Genomic DNA, 22,582 nt, shown 5'->3' with positions numbered 1-22,582 from the left:
TTAACTGGATCGTACGAACGCCACGGCAAAAACCGACAAGCAAGTCATAAGCATTTATGAGTTTCTTACCGGCGATAATAAGTTTGGAACGATTGCTGTTTGTATCATTGCGCGAGGTGTACTGCGTGTCTATTCCTGTTCTTCTACCCGATGACATTCTTGGGACGGCCGGCCGTCTTGAGAATATGGCGTATGTCGAGAGTAAATCGTGGTGCCGTATTCCCGTACCTTATTTGCACCTTCTTTTTCGCCGATCAACCAACGTTAACGTACAGATTCTGCTCTTCGCGAGATTTATTAACGCGAGAACGAACGTATCGGATGTATCCCCCCCGCGTCGTCTGACCTCGACCAGCTTCACCTACTGCCCGCTTATACAGTCGAAGATCCGACAGAACCGACTGGTCCCCCGTGATGTACGATCATATCACTGTGTAATACATATCACTGCGTTAACCTTCGTGACAGTCATGCACACGCGCCGCGGTTCGTAGAAATCGTGTGAGCCGTGATGTAGGAATAAAAAAAATGAAAGAACACAACCATTCGCATTCTCTCGTCGGATATACTGGCACGCGGTCTCTTCTCTCTCCTCGCATTCCACGCGCCGTGGACAAAACCGCGTCTATCGTAATTTCCGCAAAAAGATCATTCGTAACGATTTCTCTGTAACGACAGCCGCGTCAGGAAGATTTAAATCCTATCTGCCCTGCGTGTGTGACAGCACACGTATAGTCAATATCATGCAGCATGCGATCGATTTTGACACGACCAAGTTAGCTCACGCTTGACGGTGGTCAAGCGGATAAAGAAAAAGGGAAATGAGAATGGGAAGAGGAACGAACGTGAGGGAATCCGCGGAAGAGAGATAAGAAGAGAAAGAAGCGACGAGAAACTACGTACGAGGTGGACAAGCGAAAACAGTGAGATGCAAGGAGGAAAGGTCAAGCAATGTGTGGAGATAAGATGAGATAAAGTCGGCTGTAAGGGCATAAAGCGGGTACGAAAAGAGAGAAACAGAAGGGGAAAGGCGTTTTATTACAGCCGGAGATATGACTCCCGGAGGATAACGACATTACGGTGACCGAGGAAATCACGTCGGTTATATACTCCGAGAAAAAAAGATGTGGCTAACGCAAAAGCAAATTGTGACGAATTTATAATGTTTCTCGACTGACATTGTTGTAAGAATAAGCGATGCTGAAAGGCAAACCAGTACGACAAAAATGGACACAATTTCCGTAAAAAGTAGGATTATTCTTGGCGGAATCACAATCTCATAATTTTCGATACAAAGTACACGAATGTGTACGAAACTTTAACAAAACGTTTAATGTCTATTTCTACCAATGCAGATTAACTTTAATTTTGATTTAACTTACTTTCTATCTTTTTCTAGTCTAGTCCTAAAAATTATATTAAAATAAAAACTAAGTTAAATTGAGATTAAAGTTAATCTACTTAGGTAGAAACAGACATAAATGTTTTAAGAATGCATAAAGTCTAAATATGTTATAAATACCTACTAGAAAATATTTAAGATAAATTAGAAATAATGTGTAAAGAAATAATTTTTGTTTAAAGAAAATGTAAAATATAACAATCGTTTTATATAATGTATAATCTTTAAAAATTATAAAGACATGAAGATTTTATTCCACACCAAATTAATATAGTATTAGAAAATGTAAAACATCATAGTGATCCTTAAGACATTAGGTATATTCTTATATTATAAAATGCAAAATGATAACCAACTGAATCTTTTTTCTTTATTATAACATTTAAAATATATTCGAATACAAATCTTAAGAAAATAGCATAGTTTAAAATAAAATGACAATTATTTTAAACTAAGCTAAAATAGAAAACGTATGAAAGCAATGCTGATTTATTCTATTTCCTAATATTCTATTTCCTAGAACAAATATCTGCTAATTTAATGTAAACTTGTGTTCCAATGTTAATGTTTATCCATCAACCGACTATTGATTTATCAAAACAAGAAACACCACAAAAACTAATTAGTGCCGGTTAACGAGCATAAAGGAGACTAATGGTATACAGGAGCGACAAAACGGAGGTGCAAAACGACAAGGAAAAAGAACGAAGAAGACATGAAAAGAGAGGAGCATGTGAAACGCGACGCGATTCACAAGGTTGCGACAAGGTAAACTTAACTAACGTTGTCCCGGCGGACAACCGACAACCGACCGACCGACCGACCGACCAACCCAACCAACCCAACCAACCGGAGAGCGGGATAAAGCTAAGCTAAGAGGCAAGTCAAAGCAAGTCGAGAAGAGCTAGGTCGAGACGAGGCAAGGTAAAGGCGAGTAGGGACGGGGTATAGCAAGGCGCATTGGCGAGGCATGCTAAGGCAACGGGTCCAAAGTCGCCGTCGTGCCTCGGTACGAGGCCCCGGTGGCGCGTTAACCTCCCGCTCGAACGCAGTACGCTCTCGACTCTCGCGCAGGCCAGGTTGCATCAATCCCGTCGGTCGATCCACCGACCACGTGCAACCCGCCAACAGGCGGCTTGCGAGGGGAAAGCCACCAAGATCCGATCGCGTGCACGTGCTCCTCATGCACCAACAGCGACAATATCGCCGGCACGTAAAGGAAAAGAGAGAGAGAGAGAGAGAAACAATAAAAAAGAATCTTTTTTAAAAAGAAAAAGTCCTTCCGGTTGGTGCAACGTGTCACGTGAAACGCATTCGATTAATTACTTTTCGATCACTATCGAAAGCCCGCGAGGTACACCAGTGCGGATCAAGATTATCGAAAAGATCAAGTTCAAGCTTTCGATCTGTATCTCCCGTGTGTTTCGTTACGAGAATTTAATTTCCAAGTGCGCGAGAAGATAATCGGAGGGAAGAGTCACGGTGCTCGATCAGAGAGAGAAAGAGAGAGAGAGAGCGCGGATTAAAACGGACGTCGTAAATTAATTCGCGGGAGATTCCGATCGTGCGCTTTTATAGGTTTGGTTTGCGAGCAGTTTACACCGGAGGTATCACACCGTGACGCCACGCCGCGCCGGCCGGCGGCAAATTTAATTCCGCGGCGCGTTTCTCACGCCTGCGAAATCAGTCCAACCGCGCGTGGAATGTGACGATTAAAAAGACAAAGAGGCGCGCCGTCATTCTCGACCGAGAGCGTTCCACTTTCGGCGGCCGTGCGTAAAATCGACAGGCCGGCCGGGGCGAAAATGAATTCGAAATGGTCACGCCGGGGCGCGGCGCGCATGAGCCGCGCTTTTTTAACGTGGCGAGGTGCAATTGCAGCGGTGCGATAGCCCTCGGACCCTTCAAAAATTTTCGCGCTTCGATGAATCGAAGGGAGAAAAAACCCGGGATCGGCCAGAAAAACCACTCGACACGGAGATCGATCGATCGGAACGGGTCGGAATAATTGAATTATCGAAAGCCCGGAGGCAGGAGGACGCGGACCCTTCGGGACGGCCATACATGGTCGTCGTCTGCCTACAAAAGCCGAGGAAGAAGCGGCAGCATGTCGTCGTGATCGCGTGGGAGGTCGAGGCAATCGCGTACGGCGCTTTTTACGCGCGAAACGAAGCGGAGAAACAGATGCGCTCACTCCGGACGCTCACCCAACACGCGGACGAGCGACCGTTTTAAACCGCGTATTTTGTTCCCGTTCCATTAAAAATGCACCGATTTTGCGCACGAATGGATCTTTCAAGAGCTACGTGACCAGCACCGATCTCTGCCTTCGATGCATCGCGAGAACGCGTGCCGAGCCGAAGGCGGTCGACAGATCGATCCGGATGAGATGAGTGGAACCTGATTCAGAGCAAGTTCGTGCCGCCAAGTAGGCAACAACTCGAATAATTACCTACAACTAGTTCGTTAGCAAACCGCGGTTAAACCTCCACGCAAATCACGTCGCCGCGAGTGAATAAAATTGAAAAGTTTATTTGATAAAAATATCGGAAAAAAATAACGCCGAAAAAGGAAAAAGAAGAAAGAATAAAATGGGACCATGTGAGCGGACTGCAAATCCATGAACCGTTTGAAAATTGCGTGCGTCGTATCGCGTGACAAAAGAATCGTATGCGGAATAAAGTGAAAAACTGCGTAAAATGCACAGCATCGGCCTGCCGCCGCCGTGTCAACGTCCGAGATGCATTCGTGGCTGAAGTGCATTATCGGCGAGTCCCGCGTGCAGAAAGGTTTCGCGAACTAAAGACTGTCCGAGGCATGTCGTTGCCGTTGCGCATCTGACGAACGCGCGCGACGAATGAAGATTTTCGCTACGGGTAAAAATAATAATAGAGAAAACGAGGGGGCAGCATGCCGGTCGCGGGAACGAGGAGATTATGTAGAGTGGGACTCGCCGCGGTCTTGGTCACCGCGCTGTGCATTCTGACTCTGCTGGACTCGCCGCCAGCACGACTCCCGGATCCACCGACCGATCCTCCTCCCACGCCTGGTAAGCAATTTTCCTCCTCCGGCACCTTCGCGGGTCGGCGCAACCGCCGCGACCCTTGCCCTTTTGTTATCGGCGAACGGTTCGCCGGTCCGCGCAACCTGAAAGCGCTAACGCTATACGCATTGGCATCTAGCGGGATTTTTGCTGCCGCGCGAATCGCTCGTAGCTGTAGATAAAATCGTGAGACAAATCGGTCTTGTTTCATGTGACGTGACGTCTTACGAATCTGATTAACCTCTTGAACTCGAGTGATTTCACGATGAAGTCGTTTATTGAAACCTAAGACCGTACTAGTAGATTCTCAAAAAAAAACCGTTGTTCAAGCAATAACTTAATCATCAATGCTATTCATCATCGAATTAAATTTATCTTAAGTCGTTTGGAAATAAAGATCTGTAAGAATAATAAATATATTTGTTCTTCTCGTGGAATCATGATTTTGGGTTTTAAACGGTCAATTAAGTTTAAACATACAAAACGAAAATATCAGTATGTGTTCTTACTATTGAAGAAAGTTTTATAACTAATGCACCAAAATATATTCTTTTATAAATAAGTGTAAAAAATTACTTTACTATTGAAATAATGAGTCTGCTTTCTGTCTTGCTGAACTGGCTGCACTAGTTCAGAGTTTTTTTTTTTTACTCCACATTGGAAGGAAAAAGATAAACTCTGAACTACTGCAGCCAGTTCAGCAATAGAAAACAGACCCAATATTATTTTCACACTTTAATATATTAATTTAATTTTTAATATATTAATTTAATATTTAAACAATATTCAACAATGTTATAATAGAGTTGTAATCTAGCCAAGATTATAATTACCTACATATTTTAATTGATAAATTGCAAATATAGGCAATGCAAGATAAAAATATTGTTAGTAATAAAAACTCTCTCTTAAAAATACTTCATTATATAATATTTTACAGAAATTGAAATTACCATTACTACGAACATCGCACGTCACATGTAAAGTAACGCCTATCTTTTTATCTTATTTTGCTTGCATAATCAGGAAACAAGAGGAAAATACAAAAGAAAGTGACGGTTAACATATCCGCGCGTGCGTGCAACAGTTTAGTTGTCGTATAAACCAAAGTTCCTTGACACGGTATATGAAGGGAGATTCGCACGCAATAAACTTGTTCGAAGTACCCGCGAACGTTTGTTGTTCCGTACGCACTATTTCCTAGTCACGTAAAGTTTCTCAGCATTGAAATGTTATCCGGCCGAGCGGAGAATGAAGTGCTGCTACCTGCTTTTTTAAACGCACGTTCATCGCGAGTAATTGCACGGGTGCTACGCTTTCAAATACTAACAACGAATATGACTACATAAATGACTCGCTTCGAGGGCCGATACCGATCAACCCGGCGCGCTACGCACCGCAAAGATTCAAGCGGAGCCCCGCACGCAACGTGCGTACACGCTTGCCTCCCTCGAGAGAGAGAAGCTAAAAAGATACGAAGATAACACACGGGTGCGCGAGCGCAAAAAGGAACGCGCGATATACCAAAGTTATAAATAAACCTCGAAGCTTTGGCATAAAGCTCGCCAAGGACGTAAATCTCGGCGCTGTTCTTTAGTAGTAGCGACTTCATTAGTCGACGTAATTTATGACGTGATTCATCGAGTGACCGCCCGTCGACTCCGTGCGCTTTCGCGTAATTCACCTTCGCTTCTACCATACAAACATTTCGCGGGAATTATGACAGCCGATCGTACGGCTGAGAGACCGGGACTAACGTCGAGATATCGTATTCACGGACCGACACGACGAGCCGTCGAGATTTGTCTGCCTCGTACGGGGAACGTCTTTCACGGATGAGAATCAAATGGCCACGCGCACATACTTAACGCTATATATAAATTACGGATATAAATTCAGATTTTGTTTTTACGACGTGAAAAGGAGTATATTTAGTTACTTACACGAGGAATAATGATACGAAGATGATAATTGCGATTCTTATCTAGACGATACGAGTTTTGGGGTCACGTACTTCAATTAGTTAAAGGATAAGTGTTCTTCTAGTCGAGAGTAATTTCTAACTAATTAGCGGCGGGCCCATTAAAAAAAATTGGCACGATTTATTTGCTGATTTATCTCCTGTAGCCAGGCCGTAGATTCGCTCTCCGCCCTGACAGTGCGATTTCCATGAGAACGCCGCGCCGGTGTGCATTAGCGTATTTTCTAGCATCGCACGAATGCCTTCTCTCGTGGAGCCGCGTTTACCTTCTCGTAAACCTCGCGAAGCGTGGCCGCGACGGACGGTCGAGGAGAGGCGGGCGGGTAAAGGGCACAGAGTCACGAAGAATACTCGCGGCACGCAAACACGTAATACCCACCGTCGCGTCGGGCCCCGGGTTGGGTCAAACGCCGACTTTTAACGACACACCATGACGGAACCATCATCTATCCCGTCGCCCGCGAAGACGATGGGATCAGTAGGCTCCGAGGGCCTACGGTCTCGTTACCTACGGCTCTCGACGTCGAGATCGTCCGAGAAATAGTCCCGGGCGTCCCGTCAATAACGCTCGCGATCCATATACGTCGAAGACGAGTAATTGCAAACGAGACGAGTCACGAAACGTATATAGTGCCATAAATTTACCCCGACGGACGCCAACACGGCGCGCGACGTTTCTTATTTTTTTTTCTTCCTCTCTTTTTCCTCGTCCGGCCGCCATCGTCGCCGCCGCCCGTCGCCGTCACCGCGCGGTCGCTGTCTCGCAGAAATAATTATAAACGAGACGTAACGAGAGTCCTTAAAGCTATCAACGGCGTAGATTTATTATCGCCCTCGAAGAGCAAAGCGCACTCGAACGCATCTGCGTGAATCCTGTCGTATTCCATAAATACATTTATTATAAATGCATTAATGCGTGGAAAAAAGAATGGATATCTCGCTACTCGGGTCCGCTTCGGGCTCGTGACTGCACAGGGAAACGAGTTTCTCCGCGGAATACAGGATAGGCGGCGTATTCGACATTAGGGAGCCTAATTAGCGGTCACGTCGATTGAAATTCCGCCCAGCTAATTTACTCTGCCTGCCTGGCCTTTCTCCCTTTGAACATTACTAGAGCGTCGCGTCGCGCTGAAATCTACGGTAATTGCGAATTACGAGAATTATCATGCAGCAGTGATAAGCGAGAGAAAGACACTGAAGCGAATGTTTTCTAATATAAGCATAGCAGACTGAACAAACTATGAATGTATTCATAGTACGGCACACGTTCGTTTCGAGCACACAGATGCGTCACTTCCGTCCGGTCGTATAGTCAGTGTCTTCGCGTCGACTCGCGAGATCCTCGCGGCGGATAAGATCGAGAATCGATCGGCTTCGACAATAAGTGGACGTTCAATAAAACGAACACAGCCACGACATTACACTCGCAGAAATTATAAGATGATATAGCAGTAAACGGAATGCAAGCGATACTATCGGTGTAATAGCGTAAAAGTTCTGATAAGCTACGGACAGTATGCAGTTAGGTATATGTATACGTATATTAGCACTAGCGCGGGCAAGCACTTGCTCCTACAAGAAAACATAGTCAACCGAAACTAGTTAACTAGTTAACTCGGATGAAACTTTGTGTATAGAGTAACTCGAGCTCTACATGAATATGCATTATTCGCTTTTGGAATCTGGATAGTATAGAGGATATGAAAATGGAGTGTCATATCTAAACATTGCAAATGCCAAATCAAGTGAAATTTACCCTTTTGGATTAATAATAAGAAAATGAGATAAATTTCATTTACAATCCACTCAACAAAATAAATATTGCCCATTTCAGCCTACTCTAACAATCCTAATGTTTAATGCTTCATATATAAAAATGTAAAATTTAGGAAGTTTTTTATTAATAATAAAACTGTCTATTATCTTTCTGATATTTTTTGCAATCTTGTTTGTTTCCAATCTTTTGTTTTGCAGCACTAAATTTATCGCAAATTTTTATTCAAACATTTTTGCCTCATAAAATCTTAGAGTCAAGCTTTAAAATGCCTTCCTTAATTGTAGTTTAACGTTTCACTTTCCATGCAAGAGTTATGGACAACATGCAAAGCTCATACGAAATCTTATCTATATATTTCTGAGTTTTATATCAATTGTGTTTCTTTGTCAGCTATAAGAAGATTAACGGATTTGAAACTAATTTTATAAAAATTCCTGAAAATAATAATCTAGTCGCCTACAAAAATGAATGTTATTATACATTTGGTAGATTTGGTATCTTTTATTATGACAGAGAATTTTAATAATATACTATTATTTAATATTAATTCAATTTGGTATCTTTCTAGTTTGATATAATACATATAACAATTACGTATTTCGACACAAAATGTATTTGCAGAATACTAGCTTTTCATAAGACGCAACTTGTTCATACAAAAATGAAAATCAGAAATTTTAGTTACATTTTTGAAGATAGCTGGTAGCACAACAGTAATGCACTTTGTGATACCTGATACTTTGTGATACGGAGTTCGTGCATTACTCTCTTGGCAAAAACATGAGTTAGCATTATTCTCTTCAAGCCCTAAAATTAACTTCTTCGGGCGCTTTCTCCATTCGTTCCGATCAAACGACTTCTTAGCGTCATTCTTTGCGCATATTCTAGGCGGCGAACCGCCGGGCACAAGAAGCATCGTCGCTTATTCGTGGGCCCGAAGATTGGCACTCGATTACAGGCCCACCAAGCACTGCGACGGTAATGGAACGCGCGGAATGGCGTTAAACGCATATGAGCTGCCCGGCACAAAATGGCTCGAGACAATCCCGGGACAGCTCTTCCTGTACAGCGCCCACTTGGACCTCAGAATCGCCGGTTACCCGAGCATCAGAGTGATTGGCGTTAAACGAGGAGCCCTGCCGCCCTCCGCGCTCTTCTGCACTATATGGTGAGCCATTTTTCACGTCGCAAATCAGCCCGTTACTCGTCTATCTCTGACGAACGCTAAGTATCCGAGGAAAAGAGAATCACTAAACGATCCTCATAAACAAGGGCTATCGCTACCTATCGCCTTTGCAAATTATGTAATGACAAATCGACTAAATTAATATCAACCTTCCTTAACGGAAATTCAATGAAATTTTAAATTCAATCGACTTAAATTTGTTGTTTAGGTTATTAATGTAAGAACTTCCTCTATCCCTTTAGCCGAAATTACAATCAATTGAATTGTGAAATTTTGACACAATGTGCTTTAAATTTCAAGCTAATCTATACCCTAATTAACACAGAGTAATTTTAAACTGCTGTATTTCAATAATTGAAAATGACGGATATAACACGTTAAGATATAAAACCCGCGTATCCGTCTATCTATTCGTTCCTTCCAGTTCAATATTCAAGAAAAATGTTGGAACGCTTATGTTCTTTTAGCAAACGTAACGTAAAATAATGCGGGACATACAAGTACATTAATAGCAAGCATATTGGAAAAAGGCATTCCGTAATTAATTCATTTCGTACTTTTAACTTGGACGAAATTAAACTTCGTTAATTTCACGGGTTGAACTTCATTTTCGCATGCAAGTTATTTGTTTCGCGTTAGAAGTGAGTAATAACGCAAACGTTAGCAGCGGCGCGAAACGGAGCATATTCGCTTAAAATACACGGTTGAAAGAGCGCGTTATAAATGTCTACATAAATCCCTTCCAAAGTGTGTGCAGATATTTTCCGCTAGGATACTCGACATTAACTCACGCGATCGGAAACGATGGATTAAGCGTTTTAGTCTCATTATGTTTCAGGTACCGAGAGAACGGGAGGATACAATCGTTCAGCGTGGAGGCGCTCATCTCGACGATCTGGTTGGACGAATGGGGCGACACGGCGGACAGTTACACCGGGATCCTTGTAAATTGTCAACTGCCGTTGGACGGCTCGGTACGCCATACGTCTCGGGTTCACGTGGGTCCGAGTCCCTGCTACGAGAATGCTAGTCATAGTTTAACGATTCGCTCGGAATTCGACGACGAGACTTTTGCCGACCGCAAGAGGCGCCAGTTCACCTTGTGCATCAAAGGATTGGACTTCGACGAGGACATATCGCATAAATTAATAGCTTTCGTCGAGCTACATCGTATTCTGGGCGCCAAGCTATTCTACTTCTACGTATTCAATGTGCACGAGAATGTACTCAAGGTGTTACGCTTGTACGAGCGGTCGAACGTGGTGCGATGGTTCGCGCTTGATCTACCGGGTGATTTGCCGAACGAGAAGCTGGCCCGAAGGCGATTCTTCAGCGAGGACATTTGGACGAAGAGGCGAATGGAGCTGATCCCGTACAATCACTGCTTCTACGAAAATCTTCACCGGTCGGAGTTCGTGGTGCCGATCGATATCGACGAGGCGATCGTGCCGACGCGACGGAAGACCTGGCACGAATTGCTGCTGGACGAGCGCGCGAAGCTCGGCAGAAGCTTCAAGGACTTCGCCTCGTATTCGGTACGGAATGCCTATTTCTTTCCCGAGCTGCAAAACAAGAGTCAGACCGATCGGTTGACCGGACTCGACGAGGAGCTCCGTCGCTCGACCGAGTATACGGACTATCTGGATACCATGAGAACGGCCAGTATTTCGCCCGAGGGCGACTCGGTGAAAAGTTTCGTCTCCACGAGGCGCGCGTTAACGGTGCACAATCACTACGCCCTGACCACGTTGAACCCGTCTACCAGACGGGCTCATCATCTGGACTCAAACGACGTACTCAAGCACCATCACCGGGCTTGCGACAGTCAACATCTCGATTGCGATCTCCTGATGGAGGACGTTAGGATCGACGAGTCCGCTTTACGCTATGCGGACGAGCTCAAGACGAGGATGAAGATCGCCTTGGCCGATCTTGACGCCCTGCCATAGACTACAGTGATGTTGTAAATAATAAAAATTCTTTTCCAAATCTTCGTCTTTTACTGTCTATTAACCAATCCTTGCGGTACCTGTAAGATCATTCTAACGTCTATGACTTTAAAGTCAAAATATTGAAATTATGTTCAATCGTTGCTTTATATTAACACAATATAACGACAAAAATTTATTAGAAGCAAATCCGCGTAATATGCATATATGAATGTTTCTTTTTCTTTGGACAGACCAATGAAATTTGTTCACGTTTTGTGTTTATTAGCGAATGCTTTAAATTTGAAAGATATAATTTGATAATGTATGAAACACAGAAAGTCTTGATTTATCTCAAAGTTAATATTATCTTTAAAGTTCAATGTACAGAAATAATCTAAACACTTCTTTACCATTCATATTGTCCCCTTCGAAATGAAACAGGTCACTTGGAAAATGTACAGAACCAGTGATCCAAAACAAGAATAACAGAGACATTTCGCGAGCGTTGTACTTAAAATGATTACGGTCGAGAAATCGGAAACACGCAAAAAAGACAAAAGTAAGCTTGACGCTTTTCAGACTTGGTAAGTAAAAAATCATATTGCAACCGGGCACGATAATTGGAAAACGTATAAAATGACGAGGAGCAAGCTTCACGCTTTTCAGTCTTGAAGCTAGAAATTATTGCGGCTCGGGCACAATAATTGGAAAGCGTTTAAAATGACAAAGGCATGAGTTTGATGAGCCTTCAAGATTGATGCTTGAGCTTGTAATGGTCGGGCGCAATAATTGGAAATCATGTAAAACGACGAAAGCAAAGCTGATAGCTTTCAAGGCAAAAGACTCGGAGCGCTTCGAAATATTCAAACCGCCTTTTAAACAGCTAGAGCTGCTTTTCGCGCCGCGGCGCCGCGCCGCTCCGCGCCGTGGCCTCAACCGTCTGACACGTTTATCAAATGAGACGAAACGAATACTACGAACGCGCTATTTACGCGAAGGAAAGCATAGGAAAGGTAAGAGTCTCTTGAGTTAACGAGTACGTACAAGGAGCGAACGACTTTATAAAGCACCGCATCCATCATGCTCGGTACGGTGTGAACGACAGTTTCAATCTCGCTAAAGTGGCGGTTTGGTGGTCATCCATTAGCGTTCAAGATCTCGTTCTATACGCGGGTCAAATGCCTCGCGTCTCAAACGGCCCCGAGGAAATTTCTATCGCTATATCGTTATCGGCTGATTAGAATCGAATCGTCCGATGCAGAACGGCGTTATATGCGCGACCGCCGATAGTCGAGTATATTTTTCACCAGATAAAATCATAGAGGACGGAGACGGCTCCTGTGCGCGCGAGCATTCGAGACGGAAGATAAATTCCGTGGTGGCGCGGCGGAAGCAAACAAAGGTACGATCGTTCGAGATGCGACCGCGATTCTCTCCGATAAGTTTTACGACTCGTATCGAGCGCGGCGCGAGTGCGCGATCAAGGTCGTAACTAGATTTAATAGATCATAAGGAAGCCGTCGTATATCCGCATTCTCTGAAACTTGTTACAAGGCACGAAGGTAAAAGCGGAATCCCATTTCTGCCCGAGAGAGAAAGAGAGATAAGTCAGCTAGTTCGCGGAACGCTGAAATTATTCTCAGGTATTCACGGTGTGCCGAGCACCCTTCGCTTCGCCAATTCTTCAAATGTCACTGCGACTTCAAAATGCAATAACCGAACTCGCCAAACTTCCAGAGAGACATGACGATCGTAAGACGAAGAAAAGTTTTCCTCTTCAAGTATATCGATCAGCCGGGGCGGAGCTGAGCATTTAGGACAGGTTGCGAGCAAGCACCGAGACACACGCATCAAGATCGTTCCAGTTACATACAATAATGTCTCGTACAAGCGAGACAGATCGACCTGATAACATATCGCTAAAATGGAGGGAAACCCGCCAGCCGCTACACTCGCAAACTTGCTATTACACCACGGAGATCCTGTTCGCGATTTTTCGCCTAATTCAAGATTAGCCTCGTCACGCCGGTCGTCAATTTGAATATAAATCTGTCTAATCTTCTGTACTCACTATGCTCTCTTTATATCGACCGCACTTAGGATTTTTACACATCCATTTTTGTTAGCATAATAATTTGAGGAAATTCTGCTTCTAGCCTCTAGAATTTTAGCATTTTAGCATTTTTAATTCATAAGGATTTTCGTTTTACATAGTTTTTACGGAAAAATGAAACTTTAATAAGCCGTGGTGTGCTTTTTGCAAGATAAAAAAACGTTTTAATAAATATATTTGGCCACATAGCTTATATATATTCAATCCAATTGTATAAGTAGCTACTCTATATTCATGGCTAGATCCAATTGCATCATACAAACTTTACGATCGGTACAACATGTTGCGAAAGCGCAACGTTGGATATAAATGAGTTAACACTCCCGCGGCGTGCACAATTTCGGGAATTAAAATTTTAACTGAGGAGCTTCCAATCCATCATAAATCTCATTATATCCTTCAGCTCCGTGCACGTTAGCGCACGTATCTCTTTACTGATTTATATCCGAGGCGTTTGAGTTACGTTTTTTTTCCAAGCTGACAAAGTAATCTCGCTAAGTCACGCCTGAAGGGGTCCATTGAGCGTCTTGCGCGAGGCACGTTAATTCGACCGCGCAGAATATTTTCGCGACGAGCCACGACGACGAGGAGCCACCCCGTGCTCCACTTAACAAAGTATCCACGAGAGGACGTCCGTCTGACAACACGTGATAAAATTCGCGCCAGTGTCACATTCACCGTTCGCTCGAGGCTAAGCCCGATCCCAAATTAATGCGACGATAAATCACGCGAACTTTAAGAGAGGCTGCGCGCGCTTCAAGAAGCTGCATCCGCTCATCGCCCGCTTAAATTTATCGGCGCACTACCGTGCATCCCTGTCCATCTCTTTCGCGTCGCACCAACGATGACAACGACGACGACGACGACGACGACGATGTCACGATGACGACGAAAGCTTTATCTTTCCTTCCCACAAACTTCCGCATGAAATTCACATATATCATCGGTAATAATATCTCCGTCAGTCGCGCGCACCTGCTTTCCCGACCGCGACACGCCTCGCTCGAACAACTTAGACGCCAACTTGAGCAGTTATTCCCGAGAATAAGACGAGAAATCGTATAGTATTACCGACGCGTGTGATCGAGAAAACATGCATAATCGTCGACCTAGTCGATGACATCGCCGCGGGTAATCTCCCGAGCGAACAAATTTTTACGACTCTCTATTCCTTTCCCACTTCGAACGAATTCAATCATTCTTCGCCAGAAATCGGTTCCTCTCCGACGTCTATTTTTGCCTCTGCATTACGCCACCCAATTTTCCCCGTTGAAGAATTCAACGTTCGTCCCGATACCGCCCTGAGTTGTATCTCATTGTTTAGACGGAGCTTTTCTCGGATCGTTGCGAACGACTGATCGCACGTTGTCATAAAGGTAGGTCAGTTCCTGCACGATGAGGGGTAAATGGAAAGCATAATAGCATTACAGAGACGGCTCTGGAAACAAGCTTGAATTCTCCGAGACTACAGTTTCCCCGCCGGGAGACAAATTGGAGCGTTCAACGTCCAAAAGAACGTGTAATACGGGTTTCTTTGAGATAATGAGATTTAAAACATTATGAAGCGCTGAATTCATATAAAGAAGAGAGAAAAGAATTTACGGATTATTTATAACGGTATTACTTATAAATGTGTAATTTTTTTCAAATTTATCAATAAATACTCGTGTCTAACTGTAATTATAAGAAATTATAAAAAAATAGTTAAACACTTATATAATTAGCTAGTTAATCTTTTACTTCTACTTCTCTTCAGTTATTTGCTGCACCATCATTCACGTAAGTATGTGTATAGAGATATACGAGTGTCCGCAGCATGATGAGCTCAGGTCCGTGGGTACACTAAACCCAAATGACTGTGCGGATCAGTCACCTCTGCGGTTATATTTATAGCAATACTTTACGGGATTATGTAACAGGCGTGTATTTGAAACTTACGAAGCATATACAAAACGCTTTCACGCCTCATATTTACACGAAATCATATCTGTTAAACCCGGTCAACTAAAGTTTAAGATACGCTCAATCTTTTTATTGAAAAAATAGCTTTAACATAAAACTAAAAAAAAAATACAAAAAGATAAACGCACGTTTTGACCTACTTTTATTTTTAATATATTTACTTGGCACATTTTTTTTAAACTCTTTATATACGAGTTTCAGATTCTTGTTATTTCTTTGTTACAATTTTATTACGTAAAAAGCTTAAAAAAAAATCTCCAGTCATTAACGAAGCTTAGCTTAAAATACAGCTCAGCAGCTTGATCAAGGCCTAAATCTAACAAGAAATGTTCTAAATTATGCGCGCGACGTAAACTTCGCGAGAACCGGAGGCATATGAGCACGCGACACGAGCGCTCACATTGTAGCACAAAAAAGCTGGAAAACGCAGCTTTCGCGATTCGTCGTCGGGTATCTGCAAGCATGCGCCTGCCATCCGCCAAAGTGAGAGGGAGAGAGAAAGAGAACATAGAGAGAGGGTTGATCGCGAGTAAGCAGCACGTGCGTAACAGTCATCCTGGCGCATTCGCCAGGACCGCTTGCACCTCGGAAGTTATCTTTCCATCATCGAATGTTACAGATCATTATCTCGCGCAAAAGAAAAAAACATTTGCAGTTACATCCGCTCGCCTGGCGTCCGAAGAACCCTTAAAATCAGAGGTTATTAATGCTCCGTCACATTTTTCGTCGCAAATATCTCGAATCCTTTTTTAAAAAATTCAAACTCTTAAAATAAAACTTGAAAATTATTCGCGATGGTAGAAAGATTTCGGAGGAATTGACATCGCAAATTTTACTTTGATTTATTTCAAACGCATTCTCCAGTGGAAATATATAGAGTGAACGTCGTAAACGTCGGTGACACGTATAAAATATGCACAGTTACCACGAAGAATACACGTATGCGCGTGCTCTGCGCGTATACCGCATCAAGAATACGACTCACTTACAAATGATATTTAAGTACTTCCGGCAGATTCTACTATCGACTGTAATACCTGCTATATCCGCACGAATACAAAACGTCGACATGGCAAGGCGGATTGCCAAACCCTCATCATCGAGGACCAGAGTTATCTATCCGCTAACGGATACGGGAAATAATTTTACTCAACAATGTGCTCGTTTGAGTGGACCGTAGAAATTCCTAGCGTAGCATGACGACACACAGACGGAATAAAATGAGGCACAGCAGTTCTTGGCCCGATCGAGCGCTACAGAAAGTGAAGGTGCGCGTCGATCCTTTATCTCGTGCCTTTACCATCATCCCAACGAGCCGCGAAACGATATATCGATTGGAACAAACTGCACCGCGATCTAATTGCCTGGAAGAAGTCATCCTCTTAGATCGATGTGCCCCAGGAGGAGTCGCGTCCGTGATGATAAAACGAAGATTAATCGACGAAAGGCCGTCTATAAATAAGAAACCCGCGAATTTCTCGGAGAATTCATCCGACGTGAATAATGAGACGAAGAGTGTAAAGAAAACCGGCCGATATTTCATACCGCGTAGTCTTTCTTTAATCGAGACAACTACAACTCATCAAAACTCGGTCATCGTGTTAGAGGAGAACATCGTCCGAGATCGATCAAGATGTAAGTCAGACTCGCTCGTAAAGATTAATGACGCAAAGACACGAGATATGAAAAGAGACTCCATCTTAAGAACCACATCGGATACAGATTTTTCAAAGTTGCTTTCAAAAAATTTACACGTCGAGAAAGAGCTCAAAGATACAGGCGCGCAACTGAAAAAGAAATCATTCGCGGAAACGAACGCCTTTGATGTCATAGTAAACATAGCGAATGAGAGACAGCATACAGTCAGCATCGCGCAGACAAATAATTCACAAACGGGAGAAACGGATGAGGTGAGGGAAAAATATCAAACTGCCGTTTCGCCCACGTCTTCCGCGAGACACGCATCATCGCCGCCGCACATCAAGGTGGTGGACTACGACGATTACGTGACGTCCGTGTCATTCTCGAAGAACGATCTTCATGCCTGTCCAAAATGCACGTCCGAGGGTGTTCTTCGCTCGCAGATCGATCCCTTTCGTTTCCCCTCGCAGAGCAAGAAAAACGACGATCCGACGATGATGAACGCACGCGGTGTTCGACGCGATAAAACGGAAGCGCGCTCTGAGAAGAATCAAAGCAAAGATATTTGGATTGGGAACCGCCTAATCGGAGAGGCAAGAAACGTGGATGGCAAAAAATTGGAGCAACAAGGAAGAAACAACGATTTGTCGCCGATGCGACCGGCAACGGACTTCAGAAAGGAGGCTACTTTGAGGCGACATTATTATCCCGAGGGAGGTTGGGGATACGTCATTGTCACGTGTTCGGTACTAGTGCATTTCATCGGAGTAGGTCTGCAACTTGCCGCGCCCGGATGCTGGCACATCACGGCTGAATTGAAATTTCGACATCCCCCGCTGCATAGTGCAGGTAAGAGGTCATTTGATATTCTTAATTGCATCGAAAATCAACTCTATAAACGTTCAAAACTTGCAATAGAGGTAGTATTTCACGTACAATATAACAAATAATAAATGCAAGTCTCGATAAGTTCGATTAATTAGCTCTCTGTTTTGGCGATATGTGTATCACATCAGTATTCCAGCGTTAATCATTAGTAGCCATCAACAACGTGCTAATTATGAAATATAAATGCAAATTTAACGCAGATGTATTTATGAAAATTTTGGTCGCTTATAATATTCTCGGATAAATTTCAAATAAATCAGAATTTTCCAAATTTAAGTAAACCGTAGTTTATGACGGTTTCTTGAAAGAATGTTTTATTTTTTTTTTATTACACATTTTTGGTTAAAATAATGTTACACCTTTCGTCCTTTTCTATACTTTACTTGTGTGATATTAGCATTTTTCGCACGTTTCCTCGTGAACTAATAGCGCACTATTTATCACCATAGGAGGTAAATCTCGGCGATGATAGGATCCTAATTCTGACCTGGATATGTCTTCTTACGGATCGTATTTTGATCACGTTTTATGTAACTATACATACACTCAACCCCTCTCAAACGTGGTCGTATCATAAATTATATTCCTGCGATACCCAAAAGTACTGTGGACACATACACTCATACACACACATACACACATAGAGAGCAAACCAAAGAGACGAAAGCTCGAAAAACCCAGATTTTCGATCATTGTGCGATCCTCAGATTCTATCTATCATATTTGTCATTTATGTTTCATATAAGATTTAATAAAAATGTATACATATACATAATTATTAAAATAAAAGATTATTTCAAATGCATCTTGTATATAGTAATAACAATAATAATAGTAATAAAAGATTATGCATTTGCTCAAAAATCTATAAGTTTCTAATCTTTTAAATTTTTTATTTAGAGTTTCTAATAAATTTCATGTTCTGTGATATCTTATGCGTCTTTGATAAAATGATATAAAAAATTGTATATAAATATCATTATTAATTAGTAGTTAATTTGTACATACATTTTTTTAATTGTTCAAAATTTTTAGCGCATATTTTTTATAAATTGAATATTTTTACAAAATAACGACAGAATATCTTCATTAGACGTTACCAGATATCATTCTTTACATAATATCAAATAATAACATTGAAAATTATTTAAATTATTTATCAGGGATTCTTAAGATAAAATGTAGGTTATACTCGGTACTTTATATAACTTGGCAAAACTTTAACATATAACAATAAAATACTTGTGAAAGTTTTACCTCAAACGAAATCTGCTATTAAGTTACATTAAAAGGAAATAATGCTTACTATTTCTAAAGAAACTCAGCAACTGTAGTCGAAGTTGGGATCAAAGTTATACCCGACTTTGCACCTCTGACATACATTGATTTTCTTGTCGCGTTTTCTAGGGACCAAGTTCCTGTATAGATTGACCGCAATTTATTTATTTTGTCATGTTCGAAATGCAGTTTTTACAATCTCTACAGTATCTTTTGATTCTGAAAAAAGTAAAGTATTTCTTTCGATGCTACTTTTCATCAATACTACACGGAAAGAAACTGATGTATTAACAACATTAGCTAACGACAGTGTAGTTGAAAATAATCTTATTCATTGAATAACAATATTAATAAAAAACAAATAACATTTTACTAAAACAAGAGCGTATTTATTTCACTAATACTATTATTGAATTAACAACAAAGTTATTTCCAATTAGACTGCTGTTAATACGAAGTATAGAAAATAAGAGTACCGAATAAATCGAAACAAATAAATCTTTTAATATCAATAATAAATAAAAACTAATAAGTCTATGATAAAAGTAAAAAAAAAAATTCAAAACAAATCAAATTTCAAATTTCTGTCAACTGAGATCACAATTCCTCAATTAATAACAAAAAATTCAGTAAGCTTCTCCAGCAGTAGCAACTTTCTCCCATATTTCCTAGCGTCATCACTTATTCCGAAAAGGTACAGACACTTTTCATCCGGCCCGTACTATTTTCGGGATTAATGCATACGAGAGTATCTACCAGTATCTACTGTGTAACAACGTAAAATGTACGTGCGAGAAAAATCAGGACAACGAATCGACAGTCGAAACGCGTCGTGCGGCTCACGTTCAGCCTAATGCGTGCAAAGCATCGCTGATGCATCGACGAAACATCGCTGGATCTCACACATTGGGGACAGTTCTCGTTTGAAATCCACCGATGTTGTTGGTATAACATAATACTGAGTTTTATTTTGTACCCAGGTGTATTCTTTCACGATAAATCCAATTACAAAGGTGAAAACTAACGAATAAATAACAAAAGTGTGGGACTGTTACATTGAAAAAGTGTTTTACATTCCTAGTGTGTATTTGTGCCATTGTTGCCACGTTGCACGATATCCGTAAATCGACATCTACTAAATTTCACTCTGGAAACGGATAAAAGCACGAGATAAACGTACTACGAACACCCATCTTTTATAGAAGAACTACTTAAATATACGATAAGGATCGCATTGTTCGTGACTCATTTAAATATCGCAACAAGTAACGCGACGGCGCGTGACGTAACATAACTTGGTCTCGAACATCGTTTCTCAGCACGAAAATTCAGCAGCTTAGACATTCGCCTCGATTGTGCGAGTTTGAAAGAGAAACGAGTTTGAAACGAACCGGACGAAATGGACGAAAGAGCTAACTCGGCGCGGGCGCTACGTGAGGAACCCGCATATCGCAAACGTCGCCGCTCTTACAGCGCGGCTGTGAGCGAGGAGAATTCGCTCGACGAAGATGACGGCGACGAAGAGCCGGAGGAAGAGGAATCCTATCCCCATCGTGACGATGCAGCGCGGACGCGTTGCTGCCGGCAGCAACGCGAATGCAACGCGCGGAAAATATCCGGTGTGGAATCCGAGACCCGCTCGTCGACCGAGAGTCTCGTTTCGAAACGGGCGTCGACGAGAGAGTCTTCCGGCGACATCGCGAAATCATGGAGCGAGATCGAGCTGCCCGAGTTGCTCTTGGCGCATCCGGAGATCCTATCGCGTATGATGCGGTGCCATTGCTTCCTGCCGCAATTCACCGCGTGCCAATGTCGGTGCGCACAGTGTCAGTACCAGCGCCGGAAGATCTCGTCCACGTCCTCGTGCTTCGCCAGGGATTCCGTTCAAGGTGTTGGCGCGAAACGGAAGGACTCCGGTAACTCCGTGTCGACCTGCCAGAGCTTTCTGCCGCCGTCCTCCGGTAGAAACTCGGCCGGCAGCCTCTACCATGGCTGCGTCGACATCGGGGACAACGGGGCGACGATTCAGCGCCGGCACTCGATCGCCGCCGCCGCCGGTCCGATACCCCATCGTCGGTACTCGGATCAAACGTACTCGTTGCGCGGCTGCAAGATCGGCCGCGCAGATAATCGCGGACTCTCCGAGCAGCCGCTCGTCGATGATGCAATCGGAAAATGCGAAAGCACCACCGGTGCCGCGAACGCCGCGGAACCAATCATCGCCGGCAATACCCGTCCGCGAACATTTCCGAAGGCGATAGCCCGCGCGACACAATCGATCACCCCGCTTTATCCCGAGAATTCGGCGTCTGTCGATATTAAAGATTCGAAAAATAGCGAATCCCGAATTGCTAACGAATCGAACAGTGACGCGCGTCTCGTTGCCAGCGGGAAAAGTGCGAGCGCCAAAGCCTCTTTAACCGGTCGTAAAAATAGCGCCATTCCGATTACGTCGAAGATGATGAGGAGGCGATTCTCCGAGCAACTAATTCTCGAGGGAGGCCTCGGCAGCGTCGGCGAATCTGAGAATCTATTCGATCAGCTCGTGGAGAACGTGGAGGAGGCAGAGGAATCTTTCACCGCGATAAACGCTCGAAAAAAAATCACGCTCAATAAGCATTACTACCCGGAAGGCGGTTGGGGATATGTTATTATCATAATAACGATTCTCGTGCACCTAATCTCTCACGGGCTGCAACTGGCGTCCGGCTTGCTGATGAGCCCGGCGATGGCGCGATTCGAGCAGACGGTTGAAAACTCAGGTACGATCTACGGAGCATTATCGACCGGCCTGATAATCAATCTTCGCACTAATATATATATTTCATAGTTTGATAAGACATGTGTCAATCATAACGATAAGCGAACTTATAAAAAAACCATGTACAATTTGTGAAAATCGCGTTTCCATGCTTTGATTGCACATTCATCATTAAATGTTCCTTTCATCATACATTAATTACAAACGCGGTTGACACGTTAAAAATAATCACAATCAAACTGTCACATTTATACAATTAGCGTCAAAAATGTATTACAAGAATTTAGGTCATAAATGACGCGTGACGATGCGTATAAGAAATTATTAATTCCCATCGCGCGTGCACTCTCGAACCGCAAAAAAAAAATTAATAACGACTGTGCTTGAAAGATTACTTTCGAAAGATATATCTTAAGAAATTTACTCGACGTTCGTAATCAAAAATAATATGGTAAGACAGGAGCATCTTGATATATATCTCATTCCGCGTCATAATTAACCAAATCCAATCAAAGCCAACGTGCCTTTGACGTGCGCGCGAAATCAGGCGAACTGACCTCTTCCCCACAGAAACTGATCGATCACAGTCGAGTGAGTAATCGAAACGCGGTGAACATAT

At 42.9% G+C, this 22,582-nt stretch overlaps 2 protein-coding genes across 2 annotated transcripts in view; both read left to right on the top strand.

Moving 5' to 3' along the window:
* Positions 1-2,675: 2,675 nt before the first annotated feature.
* On the top strand, positions 2,676-11,371 carry LOC139810376 (uncharacterized). The gene is made up of 3 exons (XM_071773877.1): positions 2,676-4,451; positions 9,092-9,371; positions 10,228-11,371. The coding sequence occupies exons 1-3, from the start codon at positions 4,313-4,315 to the stop codon at positions 11,336-11,338; spliced, it is 1,530 nt and encodes a 509-aa protein (XP_071629978.1). The 5' UTR covers positions 2,676-4,312; the 3' UTR covers positions 11,339-11,371.
* Positions 11,372-15,965: 4,594 nt separating this feature from the next.
* The window catches only part of LOC139810154 (uncharacterized), an 82,731-nt gene continuing 76,114 nt past the window's right edge, over positions 15,966-22,582 (top strand). Inside the window, exon 1 of the mRNA XM_071773467.1 lies at positions 15,966-17,885. Coding sequence (XP_071629568.1) covers positions 16,592-17,885 — 1,294 coding nt within the window. The 5' untranslated portion in view covers positions 15,966-16,591. The remainder of the gene's footprint in view (positions 17,886-22,582) is intronic.

Source organism: Temnothorax longispinosus, chromosome 3, assembly GCF_030848805.1.
Source record: "Temnothorax longispinosus isolate EJ_2023e chromosome 3, Tlon_JGU_v1, whole genome shotgun sequence".
NCBI classification, from domain to species: Eukaryota; Metazoa; Arthropoda; class Insecta; order Hymenoptera; family Formicidae; genus Temnothorax; species Temnothorax longispinosus.
The sequence above is the reverse complement of the archived record's forward strand: the minus strand, read 5'-3'. Positions and strand labels throughout refer to the sequence as shown.

Excerpts from the sequence above, each read along its gene's own strand:
- LOC139810376 (XM_071773877.1), top strand. The coding sequence starts at position 4,313 with ATGCCGGTCGCGGGAACGAGGAGATTATGTAGAGTGGGACTCGCCGCG. Across the intron at positions 4,452-9,091 it reads CGATCCTCCTCCCACGCCTG|GCGGCGAACCGCCGGGCACA; the intron begins GTAAGCAATTTT and ends CGCATATTCTAG. Across the intron at positions 9,372-10,227 it reads GCGCTCTTCTGCACTATATG|GTACCGAGAGAACGGGAGGA; the intron begins GTGAGCCATTTT and ends ATTATGTTTCAG.